The sequence below is a fragment of the Ahaetulla prasina genome, chromosome 3 (genome assembly GCF_028640845.1).
Source record: "Ahaetulla prasina isolate Xishuangbanna chromosome 3, ASM2864084v1, whole genome shotgun sequence".
NCBI classification, from domain to species: domain Eukaryota; kingdom Metazoa; phylum Chordata; class Lepidosauria; order Squamata; family Colubridae; genus Ahaetulla; species Ahaetulla prasina.
The window spans coordinates 115227661-115241630 of NC_080541.1; the positions used below are offsets into that span (position 1 = coordinate 115227661).

At 40.6% G+C, this 13970-nt stretch overlaps 2 protein-coding genes across 12 annotated transcripts in view; both read right to left on the reverse strand.

Moving 5' to 3' along the window:
- PDE4DIP (phosphodiesterase 4D interacting protein) overlaps positions 1 to 13970 on the reverse strand; it is a 473453-nt gene that overhangs the window by 128849 nt on the left and 330634 nt on the right. The window lies entirely within an intron of this gene.
- LOC131194794 (uncharacterized) lies at positions 5593 to 8580 on the reverse strand. The gene is made up of 2 exons (XM_058176227.1): positions 5890 to 8580; positions 5593 to 5743 (listed from the first exon to the last, which is right to left on the reverse strand). The coding sequence occupies exon 1, from the start codon at positions 7232 to 7234 to the stop codon at positions 5948 to 5950; it is 1287 nt and encodes a 428-aa protein (XP_058032210.1). The 5' UTR covers positions 7235 to 8580; the 3' UTR covers positions 5593 to 5743; positions 5890 to 5947.

Sequence of the window (13970 nt, forward strand, 5' to 3'; positions counted from 1 at the left end):
GGAATGTTCGTCTCCGGGAATGATAAAAAAATTAAAGATAGTATGGAGAAAGCTCAAGAACTGCATGACCAGCTAGCTGGCTCAGAGGAAGAATATAGCAGTAGGGAGGAATTGGAATCGGCCAGTCAAGATGGACAATGGCAGGAGACACAAGAGAAGGATCAAGAGGATAAAAGTAAAGAGGAGAAAGACCATCAAGGAGAAAAGGGAATAAGAACAAGGATCCAAAAAAGGCAACGAGTGACACAAAATTAAGAATGGAAGAGGAACTGAAATTAATATCATTAAATGTGAATGGTTTAAATTCACTGTCCAAAAGAAGACATGTATTTTCCAAATTAGTTAAACAACAAGTAGATATTGTGTGCCTTCAGGAGGTGCACATCCAAAAACAAGATGAAAAATATTTACAATATAACAAATTGGGGAAATTTTATTCAACATTGCAGAAAAAAAAGGAGGGGTGGCAGTATACATTAAAGAGGAGATAATAGCTAAACAAAAAATACAGACACAAGAGGTAGAACTTTGATAATCGAAATAGTAATGGGTCAAAAAAAATTTTTTTCTAGTTGTGATATATGCGCCCAATAAGAACCAAGCGGACTTTTATAAAAATGTATATGATAAGATAATAGAGATAGGGAATGACAATGTTTGATTGATGATTATAATGCAATAATCTAAAAAAGATTATGCAGAAAATAGAGACTAAAAATACTGGCTAATGAAATACAATTTGGTAAGATAAAGGATTTGTAAAATTTGAATTTTGATGGACAAATACTGGTGCAAAATGGAATAGCAGATTGATTGGACTTATAGAAAAGGGGGAAAAATAAAAGGAGGAGAAGAAGCAGAAGAAGTAAGAGAAGCTGTCTGGTGGATTTGTGGATATACTAAGCTGATATACTAAAAGCTGAGTTTGAAGAGGAAATTAGAAATAAGACTGATGTAATATTGCAACATACAGGATTTAAAAAAAGGTACAGATGATAAACCAAATGGATCTGAATGAATTATTGAACTGAATTAAGTTATTATTGGAATAACTGGAATAATATTGGACTTATATTGATAACTCTATATATTTATATTTATGTTTAGTAAACAAATATAGTTAAAGGTAATTTTAGAAATTAAGAGGAGTATAAAAAATAATAATAATAGAGAACGGTATAAATATATGTATTGTATACGGTGATTAAGAATTATAAATATATATATGTATAACATTGATAAGAAAGTGTTAAGAATAATATACAGTATTAGACAAGTGTGGGAGAAGAAAAGGGACAATTGTATAAAGAAACAGAGATATAAAGACTGTAAAAAATTAGATATATTTGTATACTTAAATATAGAATATTGTGTGTGAAAAATATTTTAAAAAGAGAATACATAGATATACTTTATTATATGCGAAGGTGGGAGAACTTTGCCCAAACCATAAAGATGACAACTGCAGAGAATTGGATGAAGTTTACCACATATACACAAACTATGCAAGAAAACATAGAAAGGCGAGAGAGGTACATATAAGGTTTATTAAAAGAGCAATGAGAGATGAAATATAAACAAACGAGAGAAACCTGTACTATACAAAGGTAAAGAAATTATAGTATTAAAACAAATACCATGCAGAATAAGAGACCAGAGAAAACAATACCACTTTCTCACAACACAATTAACGAGATATAAGGTCAGGTTTAAATGGTTAGTACCAGACAGCATACTCATAACATGGCAGGCAAAAAACTATAAGGTAGACACAATTGAAAAAGCGCAGGATTTCTTTGAACAACACTTTGCACAGGAAGAAGAACAGGAAAGTATGGAGGAACTTGAGAGCAGAAGTCAAGAGGAAGAGATACTTGTGGAAATAGAACAAGAAAGAGAAACACAAAAAAGACAAGAAAAAGGAGAAGGAGAAGGAGGAAGGGTAGTAAAAGAGACAAAAAGTACAAAAAAGGCAGAACAAATGAAAAATGGGAGATGCACTTAAGGTGTTTTCCGTAAATATTAATGGTTTAAACACACCAAGAAAGAAAGCTCAAACCTTCAACAAATTAAAAAAAAACCAGACACAGATGTAATATGTTTACAGGAGGTCCACATCAAAAAGGATTACAGAAAATTGTTAAAAAATGTAAAATTAGGGACACTGTATACAACACTAGCACAGAAAAAGAAAGGTGGAATCGCAATATATGTCAAACATAGAATAAAATCAAAATTAGTATATTCAGATGAGGGTAGAATATTAATGATAGAATTGGAATTGGAACATAAACAAATTTTACTCACAGCAATATATGCCCCAAATAGAAATCAGCACGAATACTTTCACAAGGTACACAATAAATTAATAGATTTGGATTATAAAAACATTTGTCTGATTGGAGATTTTAATGCAATTGTGGAAGTCGAGAAAGACTATAAAAGTAGTAAAAATAAAAATAAAAAGAAGAAGAACATATTACCAAAATCATTTTTTAGTATGACGGCAGAATTAAGGCTTCAAGACGTTTGGAGACAGACACACAAGCTAGATAAACAGTATACATTTTATTCATATCCACATCAATCCTGGTCAAGGATTGATATGGCCTGGATGACACCAGAGCTAGAAAACAGCACAGAAGAAATTGAAATTGGAGTTAGTGATTGGGCAGACCACAATCCAATAATAATAAAATGGAAAGGCCAAAAACAGAAAAAAAGATGGACGATGAACCAAAAATATGTAATGACACAGAATATAGAACGATGTTGGAAAAGGAATTGACAGTATTTTTTCACATAAACAAAAAAGAAGACACCTCAACACAGAATTTATAGGATACAACAAAAGCCTATGTCCGGGGATTAACGATCGCACATAATTCTAGGAAAAATAAAGAAAGGAAAATACAATATCATAAACTACAAGAAGAATTGCAGAAAATAGAATATGATTTACAGAAAGACCCACAAAATAAAAGAATAAAAGAAAAATGGAACATTCTAAAACATAAGAGCATTTTGATAATACAAAAAGAATTGGCACAGAAGATTAGGGTGGCAAAATAAAATTATTTTGAAAATGCAAATAAAACTGGTCGATGGTTAGCATACAAATTAAAAAAAGAAAAAGAAAAAAGAACAATACAGCAACTCCAGGATGAACATGGAACAATACAGTATAGACAGGAAGAAAAAAAGAAAACAGTACAAAAGTTTTTTTCAAAATTATACAATCAGGAATATATAGCAGAAGATAACATTAGACGATATATAGAGGCAACAAAAACAGATAAAATCACAAAAGAACAAAAAGTAATGCTAAATAGCCCGATAACTGCAATAGAATTGGAAGCAGGATTGAAAAAACAGAAAAATAATAAATCACCAGAACCGGATGGACTGCCAACTATACAAAAATATGAAAGAGTTGTTACAACCGATACAATTACAATTATTGGAGATTTTCAGTGAGGCCTTGGAGGAGGCCAAGATACCAACAACATGGATGGAAGCAATCATTATCCTCATCCCCAAGGAAGACACTGATCTACAACAAATTCAAAATTACAGACCGATATCTTTATTGAATACTGACTACAAAATATTTGCAACAACAATAACAAAGAGGATTAAAATTTTTTTGAATAAATATATACACTCAGACCAGAATGGTTTCCTCACAGGAAGACAGATAAAAAACAACACGAGAATCATAATGAACACCTTGGAATACTACGGAGCCCACCCAGAAAAACAAGCATCACTGGTTTTCCTTGATGCCCAGAAGGCATTTGATAATTTGAATTGGAAATTTATCAAAACACAAATGAAATATATGGATTTCGGGACTAAATTTGAAAAAATGGTAAATATAATATATACAAAACAAACAGAGTAATTATAAATGATGAAATGACAGAAAATGTTGAGATAACCAAAGGAGTTAGATAAGGGTGTTCACTTTCTCCACTTCTATTTATTTTAGCATTAGAAATATTATTAACAAAAATCAGAGAAGATCAGGAGATAAAAGGCTTAAAAACCAAAAAGGAAGAATACAAGGTTCAAGCCTTCGCTGATGACATGGTATTCATTTTGGAAGATCCACTAGAAACCAAAACAATCTGGAACTGAACACACTCAAAACCATAGAAATGGTGGTAGACTTTAGGAGAAACCCTTCCATACTTCCACCTCTCACAATACTAGACAACACAGTATCAACAGTAGAAACCTTTAAATTTCTAGGTTCTATCATATCGCAAGATCTAAAATGGACAGCCAACATCAAAAACATCATTAAAAAAGGACAACAAAGAATGTTCTTTCTGCGCCAACTCAGTAAGCTCAAACTGCCCAAGGAGCTGCTGATTCAGTTCTACAGAGGAATTATTGAGGCTGTCATTTGCACCTCCATAACTATCTGGTTCGGTTCTGCAACCCAACAAGAAAAACACAGACTTCAGAGGATAATTAGAACTGCAGAAAAAATAATTGCTACCAACCTGCCTTCCATTGAGGACCTGTATATTGCAAAAATCAAGAAGAGGGCCGTGAAAATATTTACAGACCCCTCGCATCCTGGATATAAACTGTTTCAACTCCTACCCTCAAAACGACGCTATAGAGCACTGCACACTAGAACAACTAGACACAAGAACAGTTTTTTCCTTAAGGCCATCACTCTGCTAAACAAATAATTCCATTAACACTGTCAAACTATTTACTGAATCTGCACTACTATTAATCTTCTCATAGTTCCCATCACCAATCTCTTTCCACTTATGACTGTATGACTGTAACTTGTTGCTGGCAATCCTTATGATTTATATTGATATATTGACCATCAATTGTGTTGTAAATGTTGTACCTTGATGAACGTATCTTTTCTTTTATGTACACTGAGAGCATATGCACCAAGACAAATTCCTTGTGTGTCCAATCACACTTGGCCAATAAAAAATTCTATTCTATTCTATTCTATTCTATTCTATTCTATTCTATTCTATTCTATTCTATTCTATTATAACCGGCCCCAAATTGATTCAAAAAATTGAGGAATTTGGTGAAGTAGCGGGACTCAAGATAAACAAAAATAAATCTAAATTAATAACAAAAAATCTCACCCAAAGTCAAAAAAATGAATTGGAAGACAAAATCAAAATAAATATAACCAAGAAAATAAAATATTCAGGGATCTGGCTTACAGCGAAGTGCTTGTCAATTAAGGAGGACAATTATGATAAAATACTAAATAATATAAAAAAAGATTTGGATAATTGGAAAAATCTACAAATTTCATTATTTGAAATTTGTAGATTAACTCTAACCCTAATCAACTGCAAACAGATCCGGGGGATGAACAAATTAAAAACAAAATACCCTTAGTTAAGCATAAATTGAGTATTTTGGACCAAAAAGAATTGGTGAGAAACTTAAAATTTGCAAAACAAAATTATTTTGAACATGCTAATAAGCCAGTGAGGTGGCTCAATTAAAAAAGGAGAGAGAGAAAAGAATAATACCGGATGAACTGTAGAAAGTAATATGGAGAAGAAAATGGGGCGTTGGACTTACCTGACACGCCCTTTCTCACGGCGGTGAAAACGGCAGTCAGAATGATGGGTTGATCTGTCCGTCAAGCTTGAAGGACTGAGTCTGCAATTGTTTAAGGCCCGCCTCTTCCTGCTGGGCTCCAGTTTTTGGCGAAGGGACTATTGCAGACTGGCATGTCTTTCTGAAATTAGAAACAGTTAGTGATTGCCCTCCCACCCCTCCTCGGCTGGTGGCTGGCCCATATAGGGAGGGGCTGACTGTCGTTTTCACTGTCGTGAGAAAGGGCGTGTCAGGTAAGTCCAACGCCCCATTCTCCACTCCACATACCAAAGCTCGTTGTCCGTTCGGGTGGGAAGATGCCGTCCGCCGTCCGATCATGCATCAATTACCCGTTGTAACACCCTCCTGCTAAATGCTGTGTCTGATGAAGCGTAGGCATCCAGTTTGTAATGACGGATGAAGGGTGTAGGAGTAGTCCAACTGGCAGCCCTGCAGACCTCTTGTAGGGGGGCCTGGGTAGCCCAGGCTGCAGAGGTTGCAGTGCTTCGAGTTGAATGGGCAGTAATATTGGAAATCTAGGTAGTAGTAGAACATCATAAGCAGCCGCGATGGTAGATTTGATCCACCTGCCGATGGTAGGACCTGAGACTTTAAGTCCCAATGATGCTGGAAGGAAGGAGACGAAGAGCACTTCCGACCTTCTGAAGGCTGATGTGCGTTGTAGATAAATCTTTATAGCACGGTGGACATCCAAGGTGTGCCATAGAGTCTCTAGTTGGTGAGATGGATTCGGACAAAAGTTCAGAAGAACCAGTTCTTGTGAACGGTGAAAAAGGGAATTGATTTTTGGAGTGAAGGTGGGATTTAGGCATAAAACAACCCGGTCAGGGTGAAAAATGCAAAGGTCTTTGCGAATAGAGAGTGCAGCTAATTCTGAGATACGACGAGCCGACGTAATGGCTATCAGGAAACAGATCTTTAGAGTTAGGAATCTTAGGGAAACCTCCCTAAGGGGTTCAAATGGTTGTTTAGTCAAGGCAGAGAGAACCTTATTGAGGTCCCAAGGTGGGTATCTGTGGTCCGTGGGTGAGCGAAGGTTTGAGGCTCCTCGAAGAAATCTGCGAATGACTGGATGAATGGCCAAGGAATCAGAAGTGGTACAGGTGAGTACTGATGATATCGCTGCCACCTGTCGTCGAAGGGTGTTGGATGATAACCCAGAATCTAAACCTCCCTGTAGAAACCCAATGATATGAGGAACCTCTGCTTGAGTTGGTGAAACCTTGTGCCTTCGACACCATCTAACGAAACTCTTCCATGTTGTCTGGTAAATTCTGATAGTGGAAGAGCAATGAGAAGCCTGAATGGTAGGAATGGCCTCAGAAGGAATGTGGAATTGTCTTAAGATGTCCCGCTCAGCCTCCAAACGGTTAATTGAAACCACTGGGGTTCTGGGTGAGACAGGGTTCCCTGTAGAAGTTGTATCCTGTCGTTTGGGATCCTCCAGTGTCTGGTGACTGACAGAGCCGACAGATCCGCGAACCATGGTCTCCTGGGCCAGTGAGGAGCCACTAGGTTTAACTTTGCCTTCTCTTCCAAGAGTTTGCGGATTACCTTGTGAATCAATGGAAGTGGAGGGAATGCATAGAGGAGACCCGGAGGCCACGGGCATCGAAGGGCATTCACTCCCTCAGCTCTGGGGGAATGAAATCTGGTGAAAAACCGAGGTAGCTGGTGATTGGTCTCTGAAGCGAACAGGTCTACCTCTGGTCTGCCGAATCAGTGTACTATTTCCCTGAAAATATTTGGAGGGAGACTCCATTCTGTTTGGTCTATCCTCTGTCTGCGTAGGGCATCTGCATGAATGTTGGACTCCCCCGAAATGTGGTCCGCTCGAATGGAGAGGAGATGATGTTCTGCCCATAGCCCTAGTCTGAATGTCTCCCTCATGAGCGATTTTGAGTGAGTTCCTCCCCACTTGTTGATGTGAGCTTTCGCTGACACGTTGTCTGTGAGGATCAAAACATCTCGGCCCATCACCTGCTCTTTGAAATGCAATAGGCTAGGAAGATGGTCCTTAATTTGAGTAGATTAATGGGAAGGGACTGTTCATGAAGAGACCATGTGCCTTGAGCCATGTGATGAGCTATATGTGCCCCCAGCCATAGAGACTCGTGTCAGTGGTGAGGGTGAGTCTGACTGGTTCTCTGAACCTGGTTCCTCTGGAGATAGTTTCTGTAGTCCACCAACGAAGAGATTCGCGTACCAACTGAGGGAGATGAACCAGTGCTAGAGAAGTGGCCAGGTGTCGTTTTTGGTACGGAAGGAGCAGCCACTGCAGGTCCCTGCTGTGTAGGCGAGAACAAGTGGATGCCTTATGCACGGTCACTCACACTCTGGTTACGTCTAGGTTGGATTACTGCAATGCTCTCTACATGGGGCTGCCCTTGAGGTGCACCCGGAGGCTACAGTTAGTCCAGAATGAGGCTGCGCGAGTAGTAACGGGAGCCGCTCCCGTTTCCTTTCTGGCAGCCCCCAGGAGTAGGGCCTTCTCTGTGGGGGCGGCGATGCTCTGGAACGAACTTCCCCCTGGCCTACGTCAAGTGCCTGATCTTCGGACCTTCCGTCGTGAGCTTAAAACACATCTATTCCTTCAAGCGGGACTGGCATAATAGTGTGGGATTTTAATTTTGGGGTTTTGTTAATATTTTAAATTTTAAATTTTAATTATCAGCCTTTATAATTCTGCTATGTTTTAACTGTTGTTTTAATTGTATATATTTTGTGTTTTTATTTTTGGCTGTACACCGCCCTGAGTCCTTCGGGAGAAGGGCGGTATAAAAATTTAATAAATAAATAAATAAATAAATAAAATAAGGAACAATACCAAAGGTAGAAACCATCTTACCTAATAGTTTAGAGAGAGATTTGAGAGCTACTGAACCAGCTAGAATAGTTAGTCTAGCTAACCGTCTCAGACTATCCTGGCGTTCTTGAGAAAGATAAACCATGGATAGAGATGTGTCAATTTCCGCCCCGAAATGAAGAAGTCTAGTAGAGGGCGAAAGGTGACTTTTCTCCCAATTGATAGAGAACCCATGAAGTTGGAGAATTTGTATGGTGTAAGACAGGTCAGATTGAGCTGTCAAGGCCCCAATGGAGAGGGTGCGCAATTTGGGCGTCCTCCTGGATGAACGGCTGTCTTTTGAAGATCATTTGACGGCCGTCTCCAGGAGAGCTTTCTACCAGGTTCGCCTGGTGCGCCAGTTGCGCCCCTTTCTAGACCGGGATGCCCTATGCACGGTCACTCACGCCCTCGTGACGTCTCGTCTGGATTACTGCAATGCTCTCTACATGGGGCTCCCCTTGAAGGGCATCCGGAGGCTGCAGTTAGTCCAGAATGCGCTCTTGTGGTGATAGAGGGAGCCCCTCGTGGCTCCCGTGTGACACCTATCCTGCGCAGACTGCACTGGCTACCTGTGGCCTTCCGGGTGCACTTCAAGGTTTTGGTAACCACCTTTAAAGCGCTCCATGGCATAGGGCGGGGTTACTTACGGGACCGCCTACTGCTACCGAATACCTCTCACTGACCTGTGCGACCCTAGCCGTCAGCTAGGCAGTGTCGTCTGGCGACACCCAGGGGAAGGGCCTTCTCTGTGGGGGCTCCCACCCTCTGGAACGAACTCCCCCCAGGACTTCGCCAACTTCCGGACCTCCGAACCTTCCATCGCGAGCTTAAAACACATCTATTCATCTGCGCAGGACTGGATTAGATTTTAAATTTATATTGGTTTTAAATGGGTTTTACTATTTATACTGCTTTTTAATAATTCGGCCTTGTAGAATAAGTTTTTTAATTGTTATTTTAATTTGTATTTATATGTTTTTACTTGCCTGTGAACCGCCCTGAGTCCCTCGGGAGATAGGGCGGTATATAAATGTGATTAATAAATAAATAAATAAAGGCCGAATTAGAAAGTATGAGAATATCATCAAGATAGAATTGAATACGAGTAGGTCTGGAGCGTATGTGGCCAATTAAAGCTCCTAGGACCTTGGAAAACACCCTGGGTGCTGAAGACAATCCAAATGGTAAGGCGGTATATTGGTAATGTAGGAGAACCTAAGGAATTTCCTATGTTCCTGAGCAATGGGAATGTGTAAGTAAGCCTCCGTGAGGTCAATGGAAGACAGAAAATCTCCCTGCCGAATGGAATCCAAAATGGATTGAAGGGATTGCATTTTAAATTTGCGATAAACAACATAACGATTAAGAGATTTGAGGTCAAGAATAGCTCTCCAGCCCCCCGAGGATTTGCGCACCACAAATAGGTGCGAATAGAACCCCCTACCCCATTGGGAAAAGGGAACTTTTTGAATGGCATTGATTTGTAGAAGATGAGATATGGCTTCCTCTGTGACTAATCTGTCAGCCCTGTTGCGGAAGATAGGACATGGTATGAAAATCCTAGGAGGGGAGGAGAGGAACTCCAGAAAGAGACTGAACCTAATTGTGTGTGTAACCCAAGCATCAGAAACAGAGATATCCCATTGATTGGCAAAATGGGTAAGTCTGCCTCCAATGGGAAGAGAGAAAAGAGAGTTATATGGATCTATGAAACCCCCTCCCCCTACTGCCCCTGAAAGACTTCTTGGGGGGGGGGTATTTGGGATTGGATCTGACCTGGCCTTCCTGGGAGAAATTTCCTCTGGACTGGAATGGTCTTTGATTTCTGGACTGGTAGAAGGAGGACTCTGATTGACGAAAGGACTGCTGACAAGAAAAGGGTGAAGGGCAAGTCTCAGAACGTCTGACAGCGAGGGGAGGATCTTCCTTTTGTCGCAGGTTTCGATGAGAATAGGATCTAATGAAGCACCAAACAATTTGTCTCTCGAGAAAGGAGACAATGCAAGTCTCCACTTATTTCTATTATCAGCTTGCCAATTTCTGAGCCACAATAATCTGCAAGAAGTGGTGAAGGACCCTACTGCCTTCGAGGTAAATCTGGTAGCATTAAGCATGGCATCTGCGGAATATTCCAGTGCAGCTATAATTTTATTGAGGTCCTGATGAGATCAAATATCAGTCGAAGGGATTCTCACCTGCAGCTGTTTGGGCCAGATGAGAGTGGCTCTGTTGAAAAAAGAAACGGAAGCAGATGCTTTGACTGACCAAGCTGCTGCCTGATGACTCTTGACTAATACCTTTTCAGCCCGTTTGTCCTCAGGATGGAGTGATTCTTCAGGTGGACCCGTGAGATGAGTGGATGATGCCAGAGCTACTATAGGAGCATCTACTGTGGGAACTTGCAAAAGGTTAGACATTTCTGGTGCCGTATGGTATAGACGTTTATCAATGGTATTGGGAAATGGACCAGATCCTGGAGCTATCCATTGGCATTGCGCCACTTCCGTGAAAGGTTTAGGTGCTGGAACCATATCATTAGAAGTGGAGGGTTCCGAAAAAAGTGAACCTGAGGGGCCTTCGCCTGTTTGAATACGGTTCTTGGAAGAAGAAACATCCCCTAATCCAGTAGAAATCTGTGCCTTGTAAAGGAGAGATTTGAATAGTTGAGGCTTAAACAGACCTATGAAGGGGGGCTGGTCATTATCCAGGCCCTCGTCCTCTGAAAGGGCATCATCTGGAGGGAGTCCCTCCTCAAATATGGAATCATGTTCTGACTGTTCTGGAGAACGCTGACCCCCTATTTCAGAGATAGACAAATCCTGTCTGTGAAAACTGTGGTGTGGTTGAACACTAGCAGAGGGAGTAGCAGACACTTGAGGAAGGCATTGAACTAGAGTAGATTTGATGGCTTCTGCAATAAGGACCCCAAACGTAGGTGGTAATTGCAAATTAGAAAAATCTCCTGAAATAGTAGGAGTAGGCTGAGAATCTGGGTTAGGGTTGGTACTAACACCTGGAACAGGAGAAGAAACTACTGGTTGCTGAGCCAAATCTTGAAAGAGAAGTGCTGGATCTATTGGAGGATTAGGTGCTGACTGATTTGGAGACCAATTAGAAGGATTATCCGAAATAGAAGGATGTGATCCAGAGGGGAAAACCTTCTGAGTTCTATAGGTGGAAGGAGCAGGACTGCCAGGCATTGTCTTGGCTAGCTGCTGAGCCTTAGAAGCCACTTTCTCCAGAGCTTTATGTCTCCTGGATTCATCCCTGGTAGGGGCCTGAGAAGGGGTTTTGGATGTTTTGCCCTTTTTTCGAGATGGAATGCCTGATGACCCTTCTAATGGGTCCTCAAGGTGGCGCCGTTTAGACATGGCTTTCCTGGATTGGGGCTGAGTCTGATCTGCCATAAGGAATTATTCCACTAATGATAAAGAGAACTCTTCCTTTTAGTAGAAGGAATAATGCTTTTTTAAAACTTACAGGAATAGGCTTGTCCTCAGTTGGAGTATACCGGCTAGAGAGGATAAGGGAAGCACGATTCCGAAGGGGAGGTTCCAAAATGGCGATGGTAGTTTTCGCGCCAAAATAAACTGCGCTGAAACTTCCAGTAAGTTGCAAAATGCAGAGCCTGCAGCAGATGAGAGCCCAACGCCTCCACAGCGACTTACAGGCCTGCCAGCAGAGCGAGTGTGAAGAAAAACACAATTCCCAAGGGGAGGTTCCAAAATGGCGATCGTAGTTTTCGCGCCAAAATAAACTTTGTCACGCTAGACAAAGCAGCACCAGCAATGAGATCAGGAAGATAAGTGCCGCTCAGCTGAGAGGGGAGGGGGGCGCGCTCTCCCGATCTCTGTAAAACTCTATAGAGGCTTCTGCTGAGTTTCTGCCTAGGAGAATCGAAACTCCGGCAGCACAATAACAGCCCTCTCAATGAGAAGATAGCTGTAAGAGATCTACAAGCCTGCAGATCTATGCCTGTCCACGGCCTTCAGCGGATTAGGCTGAGAAGCCAGCTCACGCTGGAAAAATAAAATAAAATTGAAAGATACCTGAAGCAAAGTAAAAGTGCAAACGCTGAGAATCAGAAAGACACGTTCGTCCAGCTTGGGACCGAGTCAAAAACTGGAGCCCAGCAGGAAGAGGCAGGGCTTAAACAGTTGCAGACTCGGTCCTTCAAGCTTGACAGACAGATCAACCCATCATTCTGACTGCCGTTTCTCACCGGAGTCGAGAAAAGAAATCACACAAGAATTATTTGACAGGCTTTATAGACAGGAAGAGACAGAACAGGGAAAAATAAGTGATTATTTGAAGGAAGGAACTGGGTTTTCATTGATGGAAGAAGAAAGGGAAATATTGAATAAGGAAATAACATTATTAGAAATTAAAGAAGCAATTCGGAAACAAAAAAGTAATAAGACCCCAGGACCAGATGGGTTGCCAGGGGAAATTTATAAACACTTAGGACACTCAATAGAATTATTATTATTAAAAGTATGTAATGAAGCCCTGAGGGAAGCAAAGTTACCAGAATCATGGAAGGAGGCATATATTACCTTGATCCCTAAAGAAGGCACAGATAATGAACAAATCAAGAATTATTTCACTCTTAAATTTGGATTACAAAGTATTTATGAACATTATGGTGGAACGGATAAAAAAATACTAAATGATAAGATACACACAAATTGAAGGGGCGTGGCCAATGCCACTGTGGGACGACGATTCCCCAGGGCTCCGGAGGAATGCCGACATCCCAGTCGTTTGGGAGGTCCTTCATGGACCATGACTGTCTTGGAGAGACAGTGAAGAAGGGAGGCACGGATTGGTGCGAACAGGGAAGTGGCAAATTCCCTTGAGCACCGATATTAGCCTCCGATGCTGTGGCTTGGGAAGACAGCCATTACAGCTGTCACAAGTGGGGGCGGCCACACCACAATATTGGAGCAGGAGAGGCGATTGAATGGAGTATTCTTACTGAAAAGTGACTTGCCAACTCATAGGTAAGAAGAAAACTTATTCAACTTTAAAAGAAGCTTTCAATTTGAAACCAGCGGCTAAATTGGCATATGGGAGTATAAATAGAAGAAAAGTAAAAGTAAAACGGAACTTTGCAATAAAGCCCTAAAAAGAAGTTTCCATCGGATCTTTAATTTGGTGTTGGAAGAGATTATTAAAAAAGATAGAAAATTGAAGGAAACATTGTTCGCTAACAAAAGAACTAAGACAGGAAATAATAAATCCTGTGGATTAACAAGGGACATTTTGTTGTGGAAGTATTTGTGAATTGGAAAGAGACATTTGCTGGAGGAAAGAAAGTATCACATCATTCAGATCAACGTGGGAAAATTAGGAAGGAACATTATTTTCACAGCTGTTGCGAGATTGTAGAAGAAAAAAGAGGAGTGGAACTGATAAGAAATTGAAACAGTTTCAAAATATATTGAAATTGGACTCTTCCAGAAACAAAGAAGAAAAGAAGAAAAGAGATACATGGACT